The sequence below is a fragment of the Clarias gariepinus genome, chromosome 26 (assembly GCF_024256425.1).
Source record: "Clarias gariepinus isolate MV-2021 ecotype Netherlands chromosome 26, CGAR_prim_01v2, whole genome shotgun sequence".
NCBI classification, from domain to species: Eukaryota; Metazoa; Chordata; class Actinopteri; order Siluriformes; family Clariidae; genus Clarias; species Clarias gariepinus.
Genome location: NC_071125.1, coordinates 1,377,284 through 1,402,556, shown reverse-complemented (window position 1 = coordinate 1,402,556; position 25,273 = coordinate 1,377,284). Strand labels below are relative to the sequence as shown.

The 25,273-nt window shown below is 39.3% G+C and overlaps 1 protein-coding gene across 5 annotated transcripts in view; it reads left to right on the top strand.

Annotated features, from left to right (window-relative positions):
• rgl2 (ral guanine nucleotide dissociation stimulator-like 2) overlaps nt 1–25,273 on the top strand; it is a 32,976-nt gene that overhangs the window by 5,619 nt on the left and 2,084 nt on the right. For 2 of the 5 annotated variants that reach the window (XM_053487676.1, XM_053487675.1), the window contains 18 exons: nt 10,467–10,514; nt 11,308–11,388; nt 12,950–13,116; nt 13,428–13,481; nt 13,597–13,787; nt 14,272–14,387; nt 16,206–16,421; nt 16,809–16,912; nt 17,997–18,081; nt 18,547–18,603; nt 18,685–18,771; nt 18,917–18,949; nt 19,037–19,158; nt 20,251–20,340; nt 21,834–21,927; nt 22,212–22,442; nt 23,175–23,289; nt 24,691–24,913. In XM_053487676.1, the coding sequence (XP_053343651.1) occupies nt 10,467–10,514; nt 11,308–11,388; nt 12,950–13,116; nt 13,428–13,481; nt 13,597–13,787; nt 14,272–14,387; nt 16,206–16,421; nt 16,809–16,912; nt 17,997–18,081; nt 18,547–18,603; nt 18,685–18,771; nt 18,917–18,949; nt 19,037–19,158; nt 20,251–20,340; nt 21,834–21,927; nt 22,212–22,442; nt 23,175–23,289; nt 24,691–24,872 (2,073 nt within the window). In that variant the 3' untranslated portion in view covers nt 24,873–24,913. Of the gene's footprint in view, nt 1–6,992; nt 7,198–10,466; nt 10,515–11,307; nt 11,389–12,949; nt 13,117–13,427; nt 13,482–13,596; nt 13,788–14,271; nt 14,388–16,205; nt 16,422–16,808; nt 16,913–17,996; nt 18,082–18,546; nt 18,604–18,684; nt 18,772–18,916; nt 18,950–19,036; nt 19,159–20,250; nt 20,341–21,833; nt 21,928–22,211; nt 22,443–23,174; nt 23,290–24,690; nt 24,914–25,273 lie in introns of those variants that run through there. The other 3 variants (XM_053487679.1, XM_053487677.1, XM_053487678.1) reach the window with 3 other exon arrangements.

Sequence of the window (25,273 nt, the reverse complement as noted above, 5' to 3'; positions counted from 1 at the left end):
GTGTGTGTGTGTGTGTGTGTGTGTGTGCCCTACGATGGATTGTCGTCCCATCCAGTGTGTACCCCGCCTTGTGCCCTAAGTGTCCTGGGTTAGGCTCCAGGTCCCCCTTAACCCTGTATACAGAATAAAGCGGTACAGACTATGAGTGAGTGAGTGATATTACATAGCAACTTTAATTCGAAAGGAATGGATAAGTTGTTTTTCCTAAACCCAGCAGGGTCCTGCAAATCAAGCTACGATATGGGTAAACATTCCTAAAATTTATAGGATATAAATTATATATATAGGTATCTAGTATGTCTGAGCTTACTTAATTTTTCATAGCCTAATTAGATAATAAAACTATCCCCCAACATGAAAAACATAAATTTCCTAGGCTTTATTAACTTCCAAAGTCTTTTGGTTTTCCTACATGTTTATTTTCATTGTAAAGCCCTTAAAGAGCTCTTGTTGTTGTTCAAGATTCATGTAACAGGATGATAGAAATCATTCAAAGGAAGACGCTAGTTTGATGGAAAGAGGTGATTTCTATCAAGCTGAAAGCACCATGTTGCATCTGCGCTTCTCAAACCGAGGCCACTCGAATTTTCCTAATGCAAATCAGTGATTAAATATTAAAGAATGTGATCGCGAAACCTGGATCAGGACCATTACTCAGATTCCCCGAGCGAGCGAACGAGCGAGCTGGAAAAACTAGGGAAAAGTTCAGTGTGAGAACAGAGGAAAGCAGCCTTAAGAAACAGGAAGCAAGACAAAGGGAATGGATTCATGGAGAGATGGATGAAGACAGGATCTGTAAATAGCCATGTGTGTGATGTTTAAAACACAATCAGCACTAAAAGGAAAAAAAAAAGTGCATGACTGTCATAGTTGTGTGTGAAATAGAGAGAGAGGAGGGAAAATAGGCACCATGACACAACATCATGTCCTGTTTCCTGTGTTTGTCCACACTTTTTTATGCACTTCCTGTAGCCTGAGACAGACGCACAAGGCCCTTTCGGCACAGTGGGACTTGTATTCAAGGTGAAACTCACACTGGAAGCAGACAATACATAAATCTGTAAACAATGTCATTATTCGAGCTGCAATTAGCATGGACTTGGTTTTGCTTTAGAGTAATTATAACTGTAATAAATATGTAATGCAGTCAGGCCTACGGTACTGGTTTTATATGCATCTTAAAAATTCACTGTAACACTGTAAATACACGAGATTAGTTTAATTGGTGTTAGATACAAGTCGATTGGTGATACAATTCAATTCAATTTATTGTTCCAAATCAGTAAAATATAATACAAGTAGTTGTTATTAGATGTATTTTTAGTCTCATCTCAGTTCATGAAGATTTAAACCATTTAACTGTTTGTGCCCCAAACACGTATCGCTGTACTACACCTTCCAAGATGGAATTTTTTCATTCATGTGAATCATTTGTTCAGTCACATGATTCATTCATTTAAAAGATTTGCACATTACCACTGGACCATTTGTCTAAGATAGACAACAGCAACTTTAAATCATGTAAAATAGTTTTGTTCATTACACATATGCTGCCAGTGTGGATAGATTAGGTTGTAAAATTATTTTCTTTAACTATTGTGTTTGAATAAAAGGATTTGTAAATGGTTGGATGGAACCAGTTAACATAAGGGTGATTCAAGTTCAATGAGCAGAGAGAGAGAGAGAGAGAGAGAGAGAGAAAACCTCCGTATAAGATTCGGCTACCTACAATAGTTAGCATGAAACTGAAACTTCCTTTGGTTTAGACGCTGAATTCATGAATGGCCAACATGACATGAGAATGATGAAGGTTTCATGGTCTTGACGCCAGTGGAGTCAGTGGTGTTATGAATGTAATGCTACAGAATATCAGGGTGCTGTCCACCACATCGACAACCACAGCACCCCTATTATTAGACCGTGATGACAAATTCCACCCTGGAAACTCTCACTCTGAGTGATTTGATATTAATTCGGGTGAAACCTTTTCTAATAAAAAAGAAAAAGAAAATAATAAACAGAAATTAGAACAGGAAAAAAGTAAAGTTAAATTACTGGAACAGAAAGTAAACCTTACACAGTCCAACTCGTAAGGAAATCTACTTAGTCACATGAATGAGATTCCTAAATGTCATATCCCTGATCATCACTCGATAATACAAGAGGAAGAACGCTTATAATAATAACATACTGATATAAGCTCTTTAAATATCTCAACGTAGTGTGCCAATATCCACCATGTACACAAGCTCAGGGCAGGTGGAGACATTCGTTCACTATTAGAAGGACCTCAGAGTGAAATGTACACCTCCTTAGACTTGCTTTTAATCCAGTAGCATACATCAAAAGCAAAAACAGCAAAAACCTCATTCTTGAATTAACTGGATTCACGCGTTACATAGTGTAACCTGAAGTGACCTACAAAGAATAAATGCAAAACAAAATAAGAAAACAAAAAAAAAGTGCTTAAGTGTTAATTCCATGATGAACATATTGCTATGTAGTGTGCTGTAAGGAAATCGTCATGATGGCTGAGGGGTTATTCATAAAAAAAAAAGTGTTGTAAGGAAAAACCCTGTTGATCTACTTCTACTTTTTACATTTCTTTAAATAAATCATGCAGCTAAGCATTTCTCTTCTGGATAGAAAACACCAAGTGATACGAGGTGGTAAGAGAAAGTTTCGAGACTAGTTGTGTAACACGCCAAGAGATGTACATTAGTACTTTACAAGTCGGTGTGGCAAAAGACACACAGGGATCTGTGCGACTGCCGCTATTCTGACCGTGTGTATTACCACATCTGCCATTTTATCATGGACAGTTAGAACAAATTATAACCGTAAAATTCTGAGTTTAGAGACGTTTTCAACACGATTCGAATTTTTTTTTCTGGCGATGCTGCAATGGGTTGTTCAAGGTGTTTTAAGTGGCATGCGCGATTCAAGGGTGGAAGAACATTGCAGGAAGGCAATGAAAGATCAGGTAGACCTGCAACAAGCTCAGGCCCCAAAAATGTCGAAACCATTCGGCAACTTGTGCATGCTGATCAATTCAAATTTAAATTCATATTTTATTTGTCGCACACACAGTCATACACAGTACAATATGCAGTGAAATGCTTATACGACTGCGCATGACCTTAAAATCTAAATTATCGATAGAAATAAATTAGGGAATAAAATAAAGAACTGAAGAGAAAAAGAATAAGATATAAAATATGGCATATAAAAATATTTTAAAAACATAGCTATACAAAATACATAATAATGGCTGTACAAATATGCAAAATGTGCAAAAGTATGCAAAATGAAATGTCCAGTAGCGTGCAAAATGAAATGAAATAGATATAGAAACATCATCTCATTAGAGAACAATACACAACATTGCTGCCATTGATGGTGTGTCATATGGAACATCTCACCTGTGATTTAAACATCCGCCATTGTGCTGTCGAGTTCATCCCCAGGCTGCAGCAGTAGGAACATTGCATCGAGGTCTGCCAAGAACTCCGGCAGCGTGCCTTCACGTCGAGGATCATTACCGGGTCAGGGGTACAGTTGCTCAGTGGTTAAAGCGTTGGCCAGGAAGGTCCCAGGTTCAAATCCCTTGATTACCAACTTGTCCCTGTTGGGCACTCGAGCAAGGCCCTCACTCACTCATCTTCTATACCGCTTTATCCAGTATTCATATCCCAGCAGACCCAGGGCACGAGGCGGGGTACACCCTGGACAGGGTTCTAATCTTTTGCAGGACACACAAACACACACTCATTCACACACTGTGGGCTGTCTCAGTTGTTTAATAAGTAAAAAATGTAAGTTGCTCTGGATAAGGGCGTCTGCCAAATGTAAATATACGGACACTTGAGGAAACTTTGGTGTATCTGTCTGACCCTGAGATGAACAACAGTCTTCACAGTGGAAGAGCTCATCATCTCCATAACTGAAAAGGCGAGGCAGGTCCGCAGCTCGACCATATCGAGAATTCGTCCCCAGGGTCCAGAGCGTCGATAGTGAATTCTATTAATTAATATTACCCATTGTCCCATTTTCCCTCTTTCTGTGTGACTTGTTTGTTTGAAAAACTAAAACCAAGCTACAGTACTAGCTACGTTATGTTCGAGTTAGCTCCAGTGCTAACTTTAGTCATTTGCTAACTTTTCTTGGAAAAACCCTGTAATTACCCTCACATTTGAGGAAAATGTTAATATTTCTAAAATTATTTTTTTAATGTCACTGTGCGACTTGTTAATCTTAAAGACTTACTGGTTAAGTGTCAGCTAGCTACAGTATATTGTGAATCATTTGCTAGCTTTGATTGAACAGAACAGAAGTGAAAGAGTCCCAAAAATCTTACAAAAGGAAAGTTTTCAACAAGATTTGAGGGCAATGTTGATATTTCTGACACAGTTTGTCAAATTTTTCTCACCATTGCGCCACTTATTTGTATCAAAGACCTATAAAGACTAGCTACTTGCTATCTAGCTGTAAGTATTAGCCTAAGTCATTAGCTAGTAATTAATAGCCATCCAGTATTCCCAGACTTAGAGTTGTGTGTAAAACTTGTGTTGCATAAATACTGTTTGTATATATTTGGTTATGGATTGTATAAAATAATTAACAAGTCTCAATAGAGACATGCTAGCTAACCCAATTATTAGCATTATTTATGTTTTATGTACAACTCCATAGATAAATCTTGTACTGTGGTAACTTTTCCTGCTAATGGGGCTGTTTTTGTTTGTTTTGGTAAAAAAAAAAAAAACATTAGGACAGGAAAGTCTTTTCACAGGAATGTTTTTGTGTGTTTAAAAGAGATTACAGGCTGGTGAGGTAATGAATGTTTAGAACAAGAAGCAAAGCCAAGTTTCACTTTTACACTTTTTGATGCAAATCAATACAGTTTAAGAATTCCACCTTGCTGTGGTTCTAACACGGTCTAATATCTACTTTTACATTTAGGCATTTGGCAGACGCTCTTATCCTGAGCGACTTACATTTTTTATCTAATTACACATCTGAGCAGTTGCGGGTTAAGGGCCTTGCTCAAGGGCCCAACAGTGGCAACTCTTGGTTGTGGGGTTTGAACCTGGGATCTTCCGAACCGTAGTTCAATGCCTTAACCACTGAGCTACCCCTGGCCCTATTACTTAGGTAGCTCAGTGGATAAGAGCAGTCAACGCTCAGTGGATAAGAGCAGCCAACGCTTTAACCACTGAGCAACTGTACCCCTGACCCGGTAATGATCCTCGACGTGAAGGCACGCTGCCGGAGTTCTTGGCAGACCTCGATGCAATGTTCCTACTGCTGCAGCCTGGGGATGAACTCGACAGCACAATGGCTGGATAAGAGCATCTGCCAAATGCCTAAATGTAAATGTAAATGTAAGTAATCTATACTTTGCTTAGGGGTCGCAATGATGTGCTCAGGAAGAGCTCAGACGAAATACACCAGCGCTACATGAAGATGCAGATAAAGCAGACAATGTGGTAGAGTAATAAATAATGCTGGTTACTTACACAAAGCTCTGTGGTGGACTAATGGAAGACCAAAACCATACTATATGAAATGATCTGACTGTCCATTAACTGGCTGATGTTACGTGAGGATGTTACTGCACAACATATCAACAAACGTTACACAAAACACATTAACGTCTGCGGACCAGACGCTGAAAATTCCTCTCGGTCACATGACACAGTGATGCTACAGCTTTCTACGATTCACCACTGACAGACCTGCGGAAACATATGGTCCCCTTATGGGATAAAAACACACCAGAGTACGCCATGCATCTTTTCATGAAGATTCGTAAAATCATAGCCATCTGTAGCAAAAACTTTTGCTTCTTTAAAGTCTGAGCTTCTTCCTCAAACTATATAAACCTATAATAGGCCAGGTATGTACAAGTCACGATCAGGTCAAAGCAGGACTTTTGATTGTAGAGAATAACAGAACAGTTCTGAGTAGTGCTTGGATACCATCAAAGTAGAACGTTTTCTAATGTTCACTCTGCTGCACGGCCGAAACTCTGGCCTCCCAGGAACTCCTTAAATTTTCAAAACTCGTGGAATTAGCTTGAAGCGTGGTCAGGACTGTATGGGGGATGTGGCAATCTGGGCAAGTTTCTGTAACGCGCAAGTGGTGCTGGTGAGTGATTGTGTGTCTCAGATGCGTCTTTTACCTCCTCAAGTCAATTTTTAAGGATCTTCACGGGAACGACTGCATCATGCTCCGAGCCGCTTCGGCCGGAATCGTCATTCACAGACCTACTGATTTCTTTAAAACGAATGTTTTACCGCATAAAGTCTACTATAAATATCAGTCACTTCATTTTACGACTTCATTCACCAAGAATAACATTACAAGTCCCGGTGTGACTTGAACGGCCCCCCAGTATCATTAAGAGTAACAGTTTAAGGTGTTAATTGTTTAATTAGAAAATGATTAGTTTACAGCCCTACCTGGTGTATTTATACAGTATCTGCGTGAAGTGTTATCAACACCGAGCTCACAGAGACGCAGCAGCCATGCAAATTACCACCATGTAGAGATGACTGCTGTGTCAATATGTGCGGCATAACAGGCTTTTCTCTTATTGTTCTTATTATTAATGTTATTTTTTTATTATTGCGCAAGCCAGAGGTGACGCTGTCGGCTTGTGAATGATCACAGGGTTTGCTTTAAAAGGAAAACAATAACGATTGTCCTGTGTTATTGTTTCACCAGGAGCATTACTGTGAAGAAAACGTGCAGAAATATGATGTCTCGAAAAGAATAATCTGCCTTTTGTGAGCGGTTTGCTCCGGTCTAGCTGGTTTATCCACTCAGGAGGCTGTGTGTTTATGTGTGTGTGTGTGTGTGTGTGTATATATGTGTGTGTGTGTGTGTATATATGTGTGTGTTATGGGTGTGCTCTTATGACGTGAACGTAGGGGGTTGTCTTAGCCACCAGCTCAGGTGTATTTGTACAGCTCTACACTGAAGAGGTGTGTGTGCGTGTGGGTGTGTGTGTGAATGTTAGTAGAAAAAAGAGACAAAGAACTCCCAGCAGAAGGAAAAGACAAAGTAAAAAGAGTAAGCGAGGTTCATTCATTCAGCTGATGCAAGGCTCAGGAGGAGGCAGTGTTGTTTTTCTCACAGGCTGTGCAGGATTTCCAGGAAGTTGGCAGATCTTCACCAGTCTGGGCTTGTTAAGTAAGTCAGCCTTCCCGTTTTTCGTGGCCGTAAGAGCTAAACTGCAGCCGTGGGCAACATTTTATGGTGCATGTCAAGCAGCTTGTGCATTTTTAAGGTGTGGGATCTGTTTGGTTTCTTCTCGGTTCATTCATGCACAGGTTAGTTGGAAGCCTTTTCTTTGAAGAACGTGTGAAAAGCATGTGCTTTTAGATGATTTTGATTAAATAAGATTTCACCACATCGGGCTGGAATATACTAAAGCAGTTAAGGAAATGATTCTTGTTTTGTATTGATTTGTCTATTTTACCAAAAATTAAATGAAGGATTTAATGTACTGTACTTAGTTCTACTTCATTTGTTTAACCTAAACATATCATATTTTTTAACCGTTATTTCCTGTTACTTATTTTCATTCAACTTTCCTTGAGTGGAAACTCTGCGCTGACATTACATATGCTTACACATGATTCAGTGTTTTCAGTGTGCATACTGTATCAGCCAATAGAGATTCTCATTCTATGATGCACTTCGGACATTGGCCTGATTTACATGGTGATAAATACATTATGCGACGTTTATTGATTTGATTACAAACAGACCGTCACTTCATAGCATGTAATGTCAGGGTTTTTTTTCTCTCTCCTTTAAAAAATAACCAGGCATAGAGTTTGTATGTAGTTAAAGTATTAGAAGAGTGGCTAAAAAAAAGAAATTTAAGAGTAATGGAAGCGCTTCTGGGGCATTTACCTTTAAAAACAGACGCAAAGTGAGACACAAAGTGTTTAAATGAACCGTGAAGTTTCTCCCAGATGAAGCAGAACACCTTGGACAGAAGCGATCCAGTTTTACCGCAGCACGTTGTAATGCTAAATAATTTGATTCTTTTTGTTAGGTTTGTTTTTTTTATTTTATTGCTCTTTATGGCACAATTTAAAAGCATTCCATTTGTACTTCTTTGTTCCTTTAAGGGGAATTTTAAAAGTGCAGCATCGATCTGTTAGACTGAAGAGTTAGGAAACAAGACACCTTCATCATTCAAGCCATGACCTCTTAAAGAACACCTGAAGATCCCAAGTACAGTACTAAAGAGCTGCCTCACAGCCTGTAGCTACTTAGAAAGAAAAAAGATGCAATGATTTATAGTTTGTACTATACAGTATAATACACATACAGTAGTCTTAGACGGTGGCGTAGTGCTTAGCACTGTCGCCCTACACCTCCCGGCTCCAGGTTCGATTCCCACCTCGAATGGGGTTTGCATGTTCTCTCCGTACACTCATAAAAGATGAAAAAAAAGTTCCTCAGGTGTTTTTAAAAAAAAAAAAAAAAAAAAAAAACAGGTTCTGCTTGACATTCTTTAATATTCAGCTGCACTGTCTTAATAGTTGGTACGCTTTTTTCAAGAAAAAGTGTTTGTGAAGGGTTGGTTGGATAATTAAGCGTTCTCAGCTCCCCAAAAAAATATTCTACGTACTTGGAACTTGGACCCGTCTCTAAATACTACTACCAGTACTACTGCAAAAAAAAAAAAATAAATAAAGGTTTTTCAGGGGTTATATTAAGGTTTGTTTGATAATAAAGGGTTAAAAAATTATCTTTCTGGATAATCTTGAATGTTCTAAGAGCAAAAATATTTTCGTAATGTTCTACATAGGCACGACACACTGTGTAGTTTCCCCTCAAAGGGACAACCAAACAGCAAATGTTCTAAATATTTGTTTTATTTTAGAAATACAGTTTGTTCACTTTATATAATCAGTTTGTTTATGGTACTGTATATTACAGACACTGTACTGAAAATCTGTCTAATAACCTTATCAGTGCTTTTGATTGTTTATGCGTGTGTGTGTGTGTGTGTGTCCGTGCCCACACCAAGTGATGTCATGATGTTTGTGTCTCATGAATTCTTCATGGTGGAAAATCCTGTCCGGTGCCCGGAGCCACTCGATATAACCATCGAATAATACATGACCACGTTTCTACAGTCCTGCTTCTTTTTACTCCTGTTTTTCGTTTTTTTTTTTTTTACTTTTCTGCAGGCGAAACGGTTCGTGCAACACGTTTTCCTCCCAAACATGACACACTTGCTTGGAGCCTTCATGTTAAACGCTTTACAGTTTTCCATTGTTCGTTCTCGCCTGAGGGTGAAAGCAGGAATTGTGCGAATGAAAGCGGCGCTTTGTGGCTCTGTGACCGTGCTGTGCTTTAGGGCACATTCGGAGCTTTGTGAAGATTTGTGCTGTGGGATAAAGTTTGTGAATAATGACCAGCTGTTGTGCGGCAAAAAGATTTTCGAATGCCTGACGAGGAATTTCACACTTTGGTGTTTATTTGCTGAATTATTAACAAATTAAATGACTAGGATCACTTGTGTTTCTGTGACATACAGTAGTACAGTAGACATGTTGTACAGTAGAACGAATCGTCTCATCATTAATGGGGCGGGCGATGTGATGAAGTGGAATTTGTTTAAAGAATGACAACTTCTATCTAACTTTTATCCATTATAGTTAAAAAAAGAAAAAAAGAAAACAGCAATCTGGTTGTTACTTCTTCTTTTCATAGCAGCTATAAATAGTCATTTCTTCCCCAACATCTCTTTTCTCTCTTTTGAAATTATTAGGTTTAAAAAAAACCCTGCTGAAAAGAAGTTTGCTGACACTGGAGACTCCTTCCATTAATGATAAACAGGCCTGATATAAACCTGTGATTTGCAGCTGCACCCCTGAGCTTTGTATAAATACAGTGGTACCTCGCCATACGAACACCCGCCTGAAATTGCACAAGAAATTTTCCTCTGCATACAAAGCACGAGCGAATGAACCCGCATACGTCTGTTTAAAACCTGTTTATATTATTGGAAAGCCAAGCAAAGTGAATTTACATATGGGTTTGTGTTGTTTTTTTTTTGGCATTTTGTGCAAGATTTAGTGAAGACATAGCACCATGGGTAGCAAGTGTGTTAGCAAGGACGATAGCAAGAAGACAAAGGAGTGCCACAAGGAATCATAAATTAAGGTTAAGTAAGGTTTAATGTCTATTAGTTTCTTATTTTACACGTCTTCTCTAAATGTTTTGGTTATTTTTCTATGCAAAAATATGATTATAGTGTTGGAAATTGGTAATATTTTTGAGTGGCTGGAACGGATTATCTGCGTCTACAAAATTTCACCCCGGAAAAGCTTCCACTCGTATGCCGAGGTCCCGCTGTATATGGATTATTGCTGTGTGAATATAGCACAAAAGATTTTAATCGCAACCACATCCGTTTCTGCCGTGTTCCTCAGGTCGAGGCGTCCCCCATGAAAACCACTTGGTACTGTCCACTCAACCTGGTGAGCCCATGTTTCTCTCCTCACAAGAACCTTCTATTTGACTGTTTAACCCTTTTTTTGTTAAATAGAAGCTAAATATATATTTTTATATAACTAACATATTATCAAAACATAAAGCACGGAGCATCATCAAACGTCTGACCTGGTGATATCAGAAGCCATTCTGTTTCATGTAGCTTAAAAAACATTTATTAATTTTTTAATAAAATGTAATAAAATTATTATTTCCAGTCGTGCACTGACTTTGATTCTATACGTTGGTTGTGTTTTGTCAAAATTGCATCATTTTTCTAGACAGATGTTGTTTAAGTGTGATTGTTTATGCTAGGAAGCTAATGCTAATTAGAAACAAAAATCTTTAATTTTATACAATAAACTATTTTTCTCTGACCGGTTTGCTTGTAAGTGAAATATATTAGAGTAATAAAGTACATCGAGACTTTGACAGTAAAGTCTGTAATCACTGAGCACTGCAGTAGCTACATAAGTTGACTAGCTAAGTTTGTTTTAGCTTCCGTCACAACATTAGGCAATTTAGGACGGAAAGAGGAACCGGAAGCTTCTACAAATTCATATTCGTACATATTTATAAATCCTGGTCTGAGGATTTCCAGGTCATTTTTAATGTGTGCTGGAAATAATATTTAACAGTTTCTCATCCTACACAGATAAAGTTAAAGGTTCAATTAGGATTTTAATTGTAAACGCTGTCTCAAGTTCGTGAGCTCGTGTTTCCTGAAGTGATTCTTATCGTTGTTGTTTATTAATTTGCCTGTCTCTGTCTCTTTATCAGTCCACTGTTACTGAGAAGGAGGAGGACGGTATCATTTACTCGGTGATTGTGAAGCCAAACCACAGTGACCCCAATGCACAGGTAAACCCAAACGCAACCCTAAAACTGACCATCGGTCATCCTGCGCTTGCTGTTACAGACCACAAACCCATCTGAACCACAAACCAAACCAACTGATGCAATAACATCAATAATCTTTGACTAACAAATTAAGCTGTTCGTTCGGATTTCTTGGGTATGCAAAATGATACTCAAACCTGACAATTCCTGAGCCATCGTTTTCCAGAGATTGAGAACATGAATTACATATTTTCGTTGTTACTGTAAAGCAGTGGTTCTCAAACATTTTCTGTCATTCCCCACTTAAGGCGGTGGGCGAATTTTCAAGCCCCACTTGTCAACAAAATGATAACGAAAACGGCCAAGTGTACTATTCATTGTAATATTAATTTCTAAACCAATAAGATCAAATAACACCAAGTTCAAAACAGATAAAATACACGTGCTGTTGTTATAACAGGCTTACGTCGTCACTTATCTAGAGCTCTCTTTCAAAGAAGTCGAGTGGCTTATTAACGTGACTGGGGTGTGTTGTCTCTAAGTGTCTTCCTACTTTGTTGGGACTCATGCTGTCTGCTGCCAGCGGTTTAAGACACAAAACACACACGGGTCTCTCCTCTGCCCCCACCATCCCCACCATGAATCCAAGCGCAACATACTATAGGCTACATCATGTTTTCCTTTCAGCTGGCTTTTTGGTTGATTAGGCTGATGGTGCTGAATCACCTGCTTTTTTGTGGTCCATGTAACAAATGTATCCATTGACGTTATTACACTCACTACACACAGTACGCTACTGACCCGGTTTGTGTCCGCGGTAAAGTTAGTTTAATATTTGCATCCCCGAATTCAATAGCTGCGTAAATAAACCCGCAAATAAGATACCCACATATATTTCCTCTCTACATTGTCTTTAAGCTCCATCCGCCTTAAATTATACATGTTTAAAAGCATAAACACAATTATTCTCTACGGCGCAACGAATGATTTAGGAATCATCGCAAAACGCCACACACCAACAAAAAGCGTAGAACGATATTGATGTTTGTGTTCCTCGTCCATTCACTCTCTCATCGTCTACACCGCTTCATCCTCTATACAGAGTCGTGGAGGGCCTGGAGCCTATCCCAGGAGACTTGGCAATGAGAAGGGGTACACCTTGGGTGGGGTGGCAATCTATAGGGCACACACACACACATATACAAACTACACACGCTCATTCACACACTACGGCCAATTTGGGAATGCCAGTTAACTTAATCTGCATGTCTTTGGACTGTAGGAGGAAACCGGAGGAAACCTACCAAGCCCGGTGAGAACATGCATACAGTCCTCAAGATTGAACTCGACCCTGGAGGTGCCAGGCGACAGTGCTAACCACTTAGCCACCGTGCTGAGGCTCCTTGAGCCAAAATAATCACACTTCATTTGTGCAAAATGAAAGTTACAGCTCGAATTTCAGAAAGCGTTTCACTTTCACATTCAGGACTTTTTGTTTAAAAAAAATTTTTTTTTAACCAAGCTGCAAAATCTGATCCCAAACCTTACACTGCATGCATTCACACCCACTCTTCTGTTCCAGTCGTCATGTCACCGCTCGCAGTGTGTCAAGGCCGGGACGGAAGAGAAGCTGGTACTTCACCTCCTCCACTCCTTCTCCATGGAGGACACGTCCTTTATCTCCATCTTCCTCTCCACCTACCGCTCCTTCACCACCACTGAAAGGGTGCTGGACATCTTGACAGACAGGTGAAGATTTTTGCAGATTCTGGCAAAGATTACCATATACATTTACATTTACATTTAGGCATTTGGCAGACGCTCTTATCCAGAGCGACTTACATTTTTATCTCATTACACATCTGAGCAGTTGAGGGTTAAGGGCCTTGCTCAAGGGCCCAACAGTGGCAACTTGGTGGTTGTGGGGTTTGAACCTGTGATCTTTCGAACCGTAGTCCAATGCCTTAACCACTGAGCTACCCCTGGCCCTGATATACAACATATATACTGATTTGGGGCATGTTTGCACGGATGTTTATTTAGCTTTTTCTGTTTTTTAGACTGGGAGATCCACCGGGAGACAGCGGCAGTCCCACCCGCCAGACCTTCAACAAGTGAGCGCTTTTCTTTTAACGTGCTGCAGTACACACTCGTTGTACGTGTGTGTGCATGTGTATGGAGAGAAAGAGAGAGATTTCTGACACACACCTTGGTTTTTTCTGTGTTCAGGGCAGTGTGCACCGTGTTCAGCACGTGGTTAAACGAATACCCGGAGGACTTCCACTCGCTGCGAGAACCCTCACGCCTGCTCCGTCTCGCACCACTCATGCCAAACCAGACAGGGTCAGAGGTCAGAAGTCGGCTGCTGAAGATTGCAGAGGAGCTCAGCGATAAATCCCTGATTCCTGACCCTTCTGCAGGTTCATGGACATCTCACACACATTAAACATAAATCCATATTTGTTACTCTAAAATCTTCAAATAAAATAACCATACTGTTGAATGCCGGATAAGTGGCGCCCTCTAAATGGGCATTAAAACTGCAGCGAGTGATCCAGGAACTTTTGGGATGAGTACTGCACTATTGTGGAGATGTTGAGATTTCCTCCTAAATCTTTGTCAGGAGATAATTTAGGACTTATTATTTTACATTAAATATTATACTAATCCCAAACACATGTGGAATAATCATATTATAATAAATATATTTAAGGAGGGTGCCAATAACTTGTACCATGTTAAATCGGTTTGATGAACACCATCACAGTTGTTAAATTTGAGTATACTGTGCCAAAGCATTTTTATCTTTATTTTAACTGAATTACTTTAAAGTATTAAACTTTAAGACTTTCTAGGAACATGCTTTTCTGATCAGCGCGGATAAACATATCTGCTGTGTTTTAGATGCGGCAAATGCTTTTCTCCAACCATCATCTCCGGACCCTTCGAAGTTCGAAGCAACCAACATCCTGGCTTTTCCCTCGAGCGTCATCGCCGAGCAGCTGACCAAGATCGAGACTGTGAGTCTTAAGTCCACTTAAACACTGATAAATAGCGTGCACTTTCTTTCTTTCTTTCTTTTCTTTATTATTTATTTATTATTCCTTTATTATTATTATTATTATTATTATTAGCAGTTGTAGTAACAGGAGCAGTGTAGTATTAGTAGGAACAATAGTTACAGTCATAGTAATGGTGATAGTAGTAGTGGTGAAAATAGTAATAGTAAGAAAAGAAGTAGGAGTTACAGTAGTAGTAATAGTAATAGAAGTACCAGTATTAGGTGCAGTGGTAGTAATAATAGTAGTAAAAGTCATAGCTGTAATAGTAACAGTAGTAATGGTATTAATAGTAGTTGTGGTAGTAATAACAGTAGATTTATTATTAGTAATAATAGTAGCATTAGTAGTGAAGCTAATAAAAGTAACAGTATTAGGTGCAGTAGTTGTAGTTAAAGTAGTAATAATAGTCACTGTAGTAATGACAGGAGAAGTTGTGTTAGTAGTAATCTTGTAGTAGTAACTGTAGTAATAGTAGTGGTACTGTAACTAGTAGTAACCACCGTACTTGTATTAAAAGTAATAGTATCAGGAGTAGTAACAGTTGTAGTAATAGTACTACAGTAGTTATAACTGTAGTAGTGACAGTAGTAGTTGCATTAGTACTAGTAGTTATAACTGTAGAAGGTTACACTAGTAGGAATAGTAGCTGCAGTCATTGTCATAGTACTTACTGTAATTATATTAATGAGCATTTAACTACAAGCTGTAATTAAATTTATGAAATGGAAAGTCCATGTGAATTTACTTTCATGATATTTCATAATAACTATTTCATAATGCGTACTGAATGCAGATCTCATTGTTTCAGCAAACATTTAAGCAAATACAGTGGAACCTCGGATTACGAGCTTAATTCGTTCCAGAAGCGGGCTCGTATTCCAAAACACTCGTAAACCAAATTTAATTTTCCCATAGGAAATAATGGAAACTTCAATTATTCATTCTACAGCCCCAAAAAATGAATACATAAATATAATTAATACAAAATATAAAGTAAAAATAAAACAAATTAACCTGTTCTTTATCTTAATAAATTTTTAAAAATTGAATCCCAACAGATAAGTGTTTTCATTTGTGCACGCAGGGTGTGTGTGTGTAAAATGTGCACGCACACACACACATACACACACATTAACGGATAGATCGTTTTAAAACCGTTAAAAATTAGCAAGGAACATTCCTAGTCACACTCACGTGAGCGCATACTAACAGGATCACTGCTGTAAGTAAAACAACAACAAAAAAAAAAAAATTAAACAGCTCCTCACCTTTGAAAACAATCGCAACAGAGAGGAGTTTGTGTGTTTGTTTGGCAACCTGAGAGAAGGGGGGCTGAAGGGGGGCTCGCTCGTGTTTACGCCCCCCTCCTCTCAGGTTGCCAAACAAACACACAAACTCTTCTCTGTCGCTACTGTTTTCAAAGGTGAAGAGCTGTTTAATTATTTATTTTTTTGGTTGTTGTTGTTGTTTTACTTTACAGCAGTGATCCTGTTAGTATGCGCTCACTTGTGATGAAGTGACGCTTGGTGTTAAGAAGCGCATGCGTAAAACATGTTACTCAGTACTCGTAAACTGAGGCAATGCTCGTTTTTCAAGTCAAAAATTATAAAAAATTGTTGCTCGTCTTGCAAAACACTCGTAAACCGCGTTACTCGTAATCCGAGGTTCCACTGTATTAAGATATTACAGGGTTTTTATATAATAAATGATGGCTAGATAAATAATGTTATGAATGTGAATGTGTACAGTATTTACAGCATGAATCTGATCCTCTAGGAGCTCTTTCTGAAGCTGGTGCCGTATCACTGTCTGGGCTCGCTCTGGTCTCAGAGAGACAAGAAGGGCCATGAGGGGAAGTGCTGGTCGGTCCGAGCCACGGTGCGTCAGTTCAACCGCCTGGCCAACGCCGTTACAGCCTCGTGCCTGTGGCAGACGGAGCTGAAGACCCAGCAGAGGACACGCCTTCTGGAGAAATGGATCAGCGTAGCCGAGGTTCAGTGATCATATTTAGAATGACTGTTGTTTTCCTCACTAATGTCTGTGATGATTGATCTATGATATTAAGGAAGTCAAGTTTTATTTTATTTACTGTTGATGGTGTGAGCAGCCATGTTGCCATGACCGCGAGCTGAACTCTGAGTTGAAGTGACCGTTCTAAACAGGCGTTCCAAGTCGAGGAAGTTCTAAGGTTTCCTCGGTCGGTCGTGGACTTTTGTCGAAGTGACAAAGGAGATGCTTTGATTTGTTCATTCAAATAAAAGCCACTGTTTTAGATTTGTTTCACTTAGCATTAGCTTTGTGATCCACCTAGAAAACCATGAGGACTCATCATGTGGTCTCCTCGTGTCCAAACCAGTTTGTTTGGCGTCTTCTGTGCAGGTTTGCAGAATCAAGAAGAACTTCTCGTCACTGTATGCCATCGTGTCAGCGCTGCAGAGTAACCCCATCCACAGGCTGAGGAAGACGTGGCAGGAGACGGACCGGTGAGTGTCTCGTCTCCGATCACACGCGAGACAAGAACTCCTACTATAGCTACAGTGTCATAGGAGCTGTTAGTGGCTCTGCACCAGCGGAGGCCTAAACGTATTGTAATTCAAATAGCATTTATTAGCACAATAAAGGCAGCTTTAGAATTATTGGCACTCTTGGTAGAAAAAAAATAAAAACATCGACACTGTAAATGAGGAAATCCAACATTTAGATATATAAATTATTATAAAATGTCAAATTACATATATTTATATAAAAAATAATCCTTAAAAGAACGATAATTAAAATAAAAAAAACTTAGGTATTGTACAGATTTATATTTTACTTTAATAAATAATAATATAGTGTATGAATTAATTAATTAGGTCAAATAATCTTGCAGAATGTTTTTATTGTTTATTTACCGCAAATTAATTAATTAGTAATTACCTAATAGGATCAAAGGGATTATAGAGACATAGATATTATTTCATAAGCAAAAAAGAAATAAAAGTGGTTAGTGTTAGGGTTAGTGTTAGGGTTAGGGTTAGGGTTAGGGAATACAGCACAAAAGTTGTTACTAAGGAGTGAAGTTTCTCAGTAGCTCCAGATAAGGTTTTATTTTTTTATTTTTTAGGATTTTATCACTGAGTGATCTATAATTAAAAAGTTATTAAAGGAAGTGATAAAAGTCCATTGAACTGACAAGATGAAAAGGAATTTAAGTTTGAAAGCTGATTTTTAATGTAGCAATATCGTTAGAACATGAAAAGCCGACCCGCTTTTAGTTTCAAATTCATGCTTAAACTATGAGTGCGATTTTCCCGAACAATCCTTATTCTCCGGTCTGTTATTAACTTTACTGTAGCTGTTGAATAATTCATAAAGAGTTTCTAAATAATGTGCTTTAACATGAATAACTGAATAGTAAGTGAGTTTCTAGTGTGTGCTTCCAATATGTAACAGTAACACGAAATGACTTGGGTTGCGCATTTATTTTTTTATTTATTCCAACATGCAGAAAGTTTAATGTGAAGTGGTTTGAAATTAGGAGGACTAAAAGCGATGTGTGTATGTGTGTGTGTGTGTGTCTGAAAGGGAGGCGATGAAGCGCTACGAGGAGCTGGCTTCCATCTTCTCGGAGAAAGACAATTACTCGCAGAGCCGAGAGCTGCTCAAAGAAGTGAGTCATGTACACGGGCACAAAGACTGGCATTCACACATTACACAGATCTGCGTAAACCCGGGGACGGACACGCATATGTCGCACGCGCGCGTGTGTGTGTGTGTGTGTGTTTGTGTAAGTGAGTGGATGAATAACAGGCAGATGAAACGGTGTCTTTTTGCTGATCAGAGAGCTAAAAGCAGAAACAATAAAGACGTTTAGATGCTGACGTGTGTGAACATCGAATAATCAGCGGATTTAAAAACACCCTGTGGCTTTAGTATTTACAGTATGAGCTGACGGTGCAGACTGTTTCCGCATACGGTGGGCAGTTTCTGTATCGATCCATTAAGGCGACAAAGACATTTTAGTTTCCTGTTGACACAAAATGATTTTACGCTTTCTGACAGAATCAGAATACAGAATTAACTCACGCATGTATGAGACACGTCTCCTTGTTTATTACACCTTTGTGTTGGACAGGAAGGCCCCCCCAAATCCGCCAACGTAGACACTAGAACCAACAACAGAAGACACATGGTGAGTGATAATCCCAGTGAGATTGAATCTCTCGCACTCAAAGCAATGAGAAACGAGTTATGATCTGTGGTTATTCCTCAGTCCAGTACTCAGGGCACCGTGCCGTACATGGGCATCTTCCTGACCGACCTCACCATGCTGGACGCCGCAGTCAAAGACAGACTAGAGGTGAGACACTACCGGACGCTACTTTAAACAGCAATCCAAATATATACAGAATATATATATATACAGAATATATATATATATATATATATATATATATATATGATAAACACAAACACTAATATTTTTATATATTTCCATCTTTCAGAACGGCTATATCAACTTCGACAAACGGCGACGGGTGAGTTGTATTTGTATTATTTCTTCATTTAACGTTTCTGTAAAATGAATATCTTGTGCGGAAATAGTGTTTCCCTCATCTGTGAAGGAATTCGAGGTTCTCGCCAAAATCCGGCTCCTCCAGTCGTCCTGCAGGAACAGCAGCTTCCGATCGGACGAGTTGTTCTTGCACTGGTACCACAGTGTCCCCAGGCTGACCGAGGAGGAAAGGTGAGCGCTAACGCCTTCTCTCAATTAACACTGTGAATTAGTACTGACTGCACGTTAGCACGTCATTTCTTTTATCGTTGGGTGACAGGAGCGTGTGGGCGGAGCTAAAAGGAGTGCCGATCATTGATTGGTCAGGGTAGAGCATGGCGTCTACTGAACATTACAGCATGGTGAGCTTCAGTCTCATCACTAGCGGCTTTTACATGGACCCCTAATATTGCACTAATAACCAGAACGTATCAGGCACAAAACTGCTCCTAATGTCACTTACAGTATACTCAACATTTCGATTTCATTCGTGGTGCAGGTTTACCTTCAGGTGAATACCGAAGTCCTGACAAAGTTTCATTATGTTCTGTAAAGTCAGTTTTGCGTGATGCTGTGACAAACTCTGGCCGGACAGACATACAGATATACAGACAGACAGACAGAATTTTTTTTTTTCAGACGGGTTTCGGGTCACCAAATGTCTGAAACATAAAGATATCTTTAAAAGCGTGAGTTCTGACCAATGTACAGACAAAACCTTTCTTTTAATTATTGAGATATATGTTCAAGTCAAACTGGGACTAAATGTTCCCTGAATTGTTTTGAGCAGTATACATTTTTCCTGTGCATGTTTGTCTCACATGGGTGTAACTTCAGGTGATGTGACGTGATCTCTGACTAAGAGAGGAGCAATGACTGGCTCAGATTCTACCTGCAGTAAAGCGTCTAACCAATCAAGGATTTGTATAACCAATCATAACGCAGGGGGCGGGATTTACCAGGATTCCAGAACAGCACTATAGGCACCTTTTTCTTTATGCACCAGATTTCAGAACGGATATTCGAAGGCACAGAAAAGAAGTCGCTAATTTTTAACAACGTTCACAAAGATTAAAGTATTGGCACCCTCTGCCCCTCGAGGGCTGGCCCCATGACTAGTCTACAGTTCCTCTGAGAAACTCAACCTACCTTATATAAGAATAAACATGGGTAGGGTTAGTTCTGCCTCAGGATTAGTCACTGTGTGTGTTGTGTGTGTGTTGTGTGGTTACACAGTATCTGGTGGTTACGTTTAATGACATCATGTGTGATCTTTTGTTGCAGCTACAGACTGTCCAATCAGATCGAGCCTCAGGTAGAACCGAGTCCAGGACGTGTTACCCATCCCACCGTAATCATCACACAGTGTCCCGAGTAAGCATCCCACACACACACACACACACACACACACACACACTTAGATGTACTAGGCTAAGTGCCTGTTTTTATGCATAATTAGACCGCATTCTGTGCTTGAACAGAATTACATTAAATGTGCGACTCCTTTCAGCAGCACTCAGGAGTGCACTTCTCTCTCTGTCCTGTAATAGCATTTGAGGAAGAATAACAGAAGAAAGGGTGGAGAACTTCAGGCGCGACTCATGATATATTATATTTAAACTACAAAACTACTGGAAATGAACAGACTGCACATAAGAGATGTTATTTTTCACCTCCAAAAGCACATTTAATTCAGCATCATGCAGCATGTGTTGCTTAGTAGTATGTGTACATGGGCAGTGTTGCCAGGTGTGTTGTTTTCCTGCCGATAAAACACTTGTTTTATAATTGTGTCATAATGTGAACAGTTTCATAATTCTTATAGTTAAAGAGGACCATCCAAGGAAATCTAATCCTTTCAGACTGCTTTATACGTAGGAGTTTTTTTTGTTATGTACTGTATATCTGGCAACCCTACTCAAATTGAAACAGGCCATTTGTGTCAAATTCTTAAGTTGTAATTGTTACAAAAGCTGCATTCGATCACAAAACAAAACGAATACAGGTTTATCCTGTATATTTATATAAATAAATAATTTATTTATGTATATACGTATATATGTATATAAATAAATAAATAAATAAATAAAACTAGTTTTTTGTGACTAACTGATCTTAAATGAATCTGTATTTTTAGAGAAAGTAAAAAAAAAAAGTGTACAAATTTTGACATGTATTTCAATGTAAGTTGGACGTTCAAGTCAAACCGGGACTTTTGGTTTGTACAGAACAACAGAACACAGTTATGACAGTAAGAAATAAAAGCTTTATTTCTCTATATAATCCCCTGCTACACTAATGCACTTAACCCAGAGTTTCAGTAGTGATTGGACACCGTCAAGGTAGAAAGTTTTCTCAGTACGCCGGAGCTATGATCAGACTGCCTGCCTGATTCACGTCTGAAACGCCGGCCTCCCAGGAACTCCTTTAATGGCCCAAACATGAGGAAATGTCTGTTTAAATATTTTTACTGTGACTAAGAGTCTCATCGCCGTACTGTGCTTAAAGTTCATCATAAGTCTCGGTTTGACTTGAACACCCTGTTTTATATAAATATAAATACTGTAGTATAGAATAATAAATCCAAAAAACGTTAAAACACACACATTTTAGGACAAAAGGCTACTATTCCTACAGTGCAGTTTATACAGGAATGTGTGTGTGTGTGTGTGTGTGTGTGTGTGTGGTCTCTAAAGCCTTTCTGCTATTAGAGCACTTTGTCAAGGAAGTCCACACGTTTTTTTTCCTTCTGTTTGTTCAGGATAAATCAGACGCTGACGCAACGCTTCCCCGAGAGCAGTTTGTAACAAATTAGATTGTTCTGTTCTCTCTGTCTTTCTCTCGTTCTCTCTCTCTCTCTCCATCAGTGATCTCTCTGCTGTGACAAGCTCAGGCATGGATGCTGATGGAATATTTGATTTCCCCTCGCCTGTCAATCATCTGCTCTCCAGGCTTGCCAAGGTAAAGACCAGAGCGTGCACGGTGATTGAATTCTGTCACTCCATTGAGTTATTTACTCTCATATCATTCCATCACCAACTCAGCACTTTTTTTTCCTGCTTGATAAAGGAAGGCTTTAGATCCGATCCAGCAGAGCAGAATTCTTTAACTCTTGTCTTTTTTATCTCCTCTTTCCTCGCATCTCCATGGATCTCCTTAAATTCTTGTTTATATGTCAGTAAGTATGATTATTCATTATCCCTCTTATTTCCACCACCATTATTTTATTATTTTATTTTTTTTAGCACATGAAATCCCCTTCCGTTTCCTGTCTGGATGTCGAATCGTCCCCTCCACAACCCAGCGAACCTACCCCCACTGCAGTGACCACGCCCAATACCATGTCGAGAACCCATCGGCGCTCCGTCTCGTGTGGCAATGCTCCGCCCAATCAAACACAAGGGGCGGGGCCAGATATGCGGATTGTCAAGATACGGATGGATTTACGCGACGGGAATTTGTATCGCAGCATTCTGGTACCGTATCATAACCACCACAGCACTGAATCCATCAAAAAATACTGAAAAATGCCAACCCGCAAAGCCGTGTCATGGCGTCAGACTTTTTTTTTTGTTGTTGCTAACATACAAGGCTAACATTTTAGACACATTTATAGTCAATGGACCTACACCATGTGAACGAATTACTGCTTTAATGCTAAAATATCAAGGAAAACGTATCTTTCAATATTGCTTTATTAGTAGGATTTTTTCTATGTGCTGTAAAACACATCCATATTTTTAAGGTGTACCACAAGGCTCTGCATGAGGACCACTGGTATTCTAATTTTTTTCCTGACAGTAGATTAAAATAAACCTGGAGTCAGTTTACAGTTATGCAAATCTACTGCTATGTTTGCACTGGTGATAACAAGGCTAATGTAACTACCAAATAAGAGATACTTATACCCACCAGTTTATTATAATGCAAATGCTTATTTGATTAAGAGAAGAGCTGCACTGCTCTTATAGCTCCAAACATTTACATTTACATTGAGGCATTTGACAGACTCTCTTATTCAGAGCGACTTACAAAAGTGCTTAAGTTTCTGTCATTGCATCAAATATTAGACATCAAACAACAGGACTTGTCGTATAATAATATCTCTCTCTTACAGATACCTGCGTATAGCAAATAATTGTGGTTTAAATTTTTTTAACTGTATTTTAATAAAAAAAATTTAATTAGCTTAATTTTTGTCTCCCCAGGTTAGTAGCAACGACAAAAGTCCTACTGTGATCAGCTCGGCGTTAGAGAAACACAACCAGGATCCCAGAGAGGCCTCCAAATATGAACTCATCCAGCTGCTTCCCGAAGGAAAAGGTAACACTTACTCACTCACCCACCTGTTCCTCACCCTGTACATCCTTAACATTGTGTATCCAAGAAATTAAATTATTAGCAAGTATGTTTTATTAATAATAAGGTCTTATCAGATTGTATAATGGAAAATCCGAGAGTCAAGGGTAAAAAGTTTGTACTCCCCATTTTTGTGTGAAAACTAAAGGGGGAAACAATCAAATGATTTGGATCACTGAATCGATTCAAAACATAAAGATAGGTAATCAATAAGCATATAAAAAGTTTATTCACATTTTTTAAACTCATAAAATACATAAATCATTCAATTTAAATCATTTAATAAATTTGTCACAGGATGATTTGATGCAATAGTCCCGCTCTACATCATTAGGTATAAATGATCAGTAGACCTACACCAGATTCTGAACTCAGTTAGGTATACAATAGGTCTTTACCCTATTAAAATGAAATCATATGTCTTCTGAAAGCCTGAATCTTACACCCCCTAGTGGAGGCACGGAAAATGTAAATTCAAACCGAGCATCAGAATGGGAAAGAAAAGTGATTTAAGTGATTATAAACACGGCACGGATGTTGTGGGAGTATTTCTGAAACTGCTGATCTACTGGGATTTACACACACGGCGAGAGAATGGTGTGATAAAAGAGAAAACATCCAGTGAGGGCTGTTCTCACTACAATAGCTACAGTAGCAGCATCTCGCTACAACCGAGGTGTGCTGAAGAGCATCTCTGAACACACGACACGTCGAACCTTGACGCAGATGGGCTACAGAAGCAGAAGACCACTCCGGGCGTCGCTCCTGTCAGCTAAGGAAACAGGAAACTGAGGCTTCAGGTCACATGGGTTCACCAAATTTAGACAACAAAAGATTGGAAAAAAATGTTGCCTGGCCTGATGAGTCTTGATTTGTCGGATGGTCGGGTCAGAACTTGGCGTAAACAGCATGAAAGCATGGATCCATTGTGCCTGGTGGTGGTGGAATGGTGTGGGAGAGATTTTCCTGGCACCATGTTCTTAGGACCAGTTAAACATGGTTTAAATGCGCCATGTGACGAAACTAAAACCATTTTAAAATGGTTTCTTGGATACGCATCGGAAAGGGAGGTAGAACCCAGTACTAGTACCTAATGATGTGGCCAGTGAACGTATAAAATTTATGTCTATTTTACAGATAGGTAATAACTGAGAGTTTAAGGTGAGGTAAAGCGTAAACATGCAGTACGAGTTACGATTGGAGAATATTTATCAGATGCAGAAAAAGGGAGTGCAAACTTTTGACACACCTCACACACGCTGTTTCCTGTCATTATAAAGAAAGCGAGACGTAGACACGCCTTATGTCTGGCCCGTAATCTGCTTGTTAATATGGAATCCTCTTTGTTTTTTCCCCAACGGACAGAGCTGACAATTCCCGTCACAGGAAACGTCTTCTACGCCATGAGCTCAGCCAGCACGGACTTCCTGTTGAGGAGACGAGGAGGAAACACGCCGGTGGGATCACCGTCGCTGAACAATGAGACCAGCGCGACTTTTCCACGAATCAAGGCCAAGGGGCGGAGACTGGTCCGAACACTCTTTTAACACAACACGTTTTTAATAAACGTCCATGGAGTGTTGAAACACACGAGAGAAACTCTTAAACTTAATATTAATTTGCGTTTACAACTTTATTGTCCTTACTGTGGGATTACCACGGATGAGAACGCTTCGCGATTTAACCGCGGGGGGCCTTCCAGTCGAAGCGGGACTTTTGATTGTGCAGAATAACGTGTATGAGATTAAAAACTTTCTTTATGTCTCTATATAATCCCGTCCTACACTAACGCACTTATCCCAGTGTTTCACTAAAGCTTGGACGCCATCAAGGTAGAAAGTTTTCTCAGTACACCGGGGCCATGATCCGACTGCCTGCTTAACGTCTGAAACACTGGCCTCCTGGGAACTCCTTTAATTGCCCTTTACTTCATTGATAAGTTGGTTAT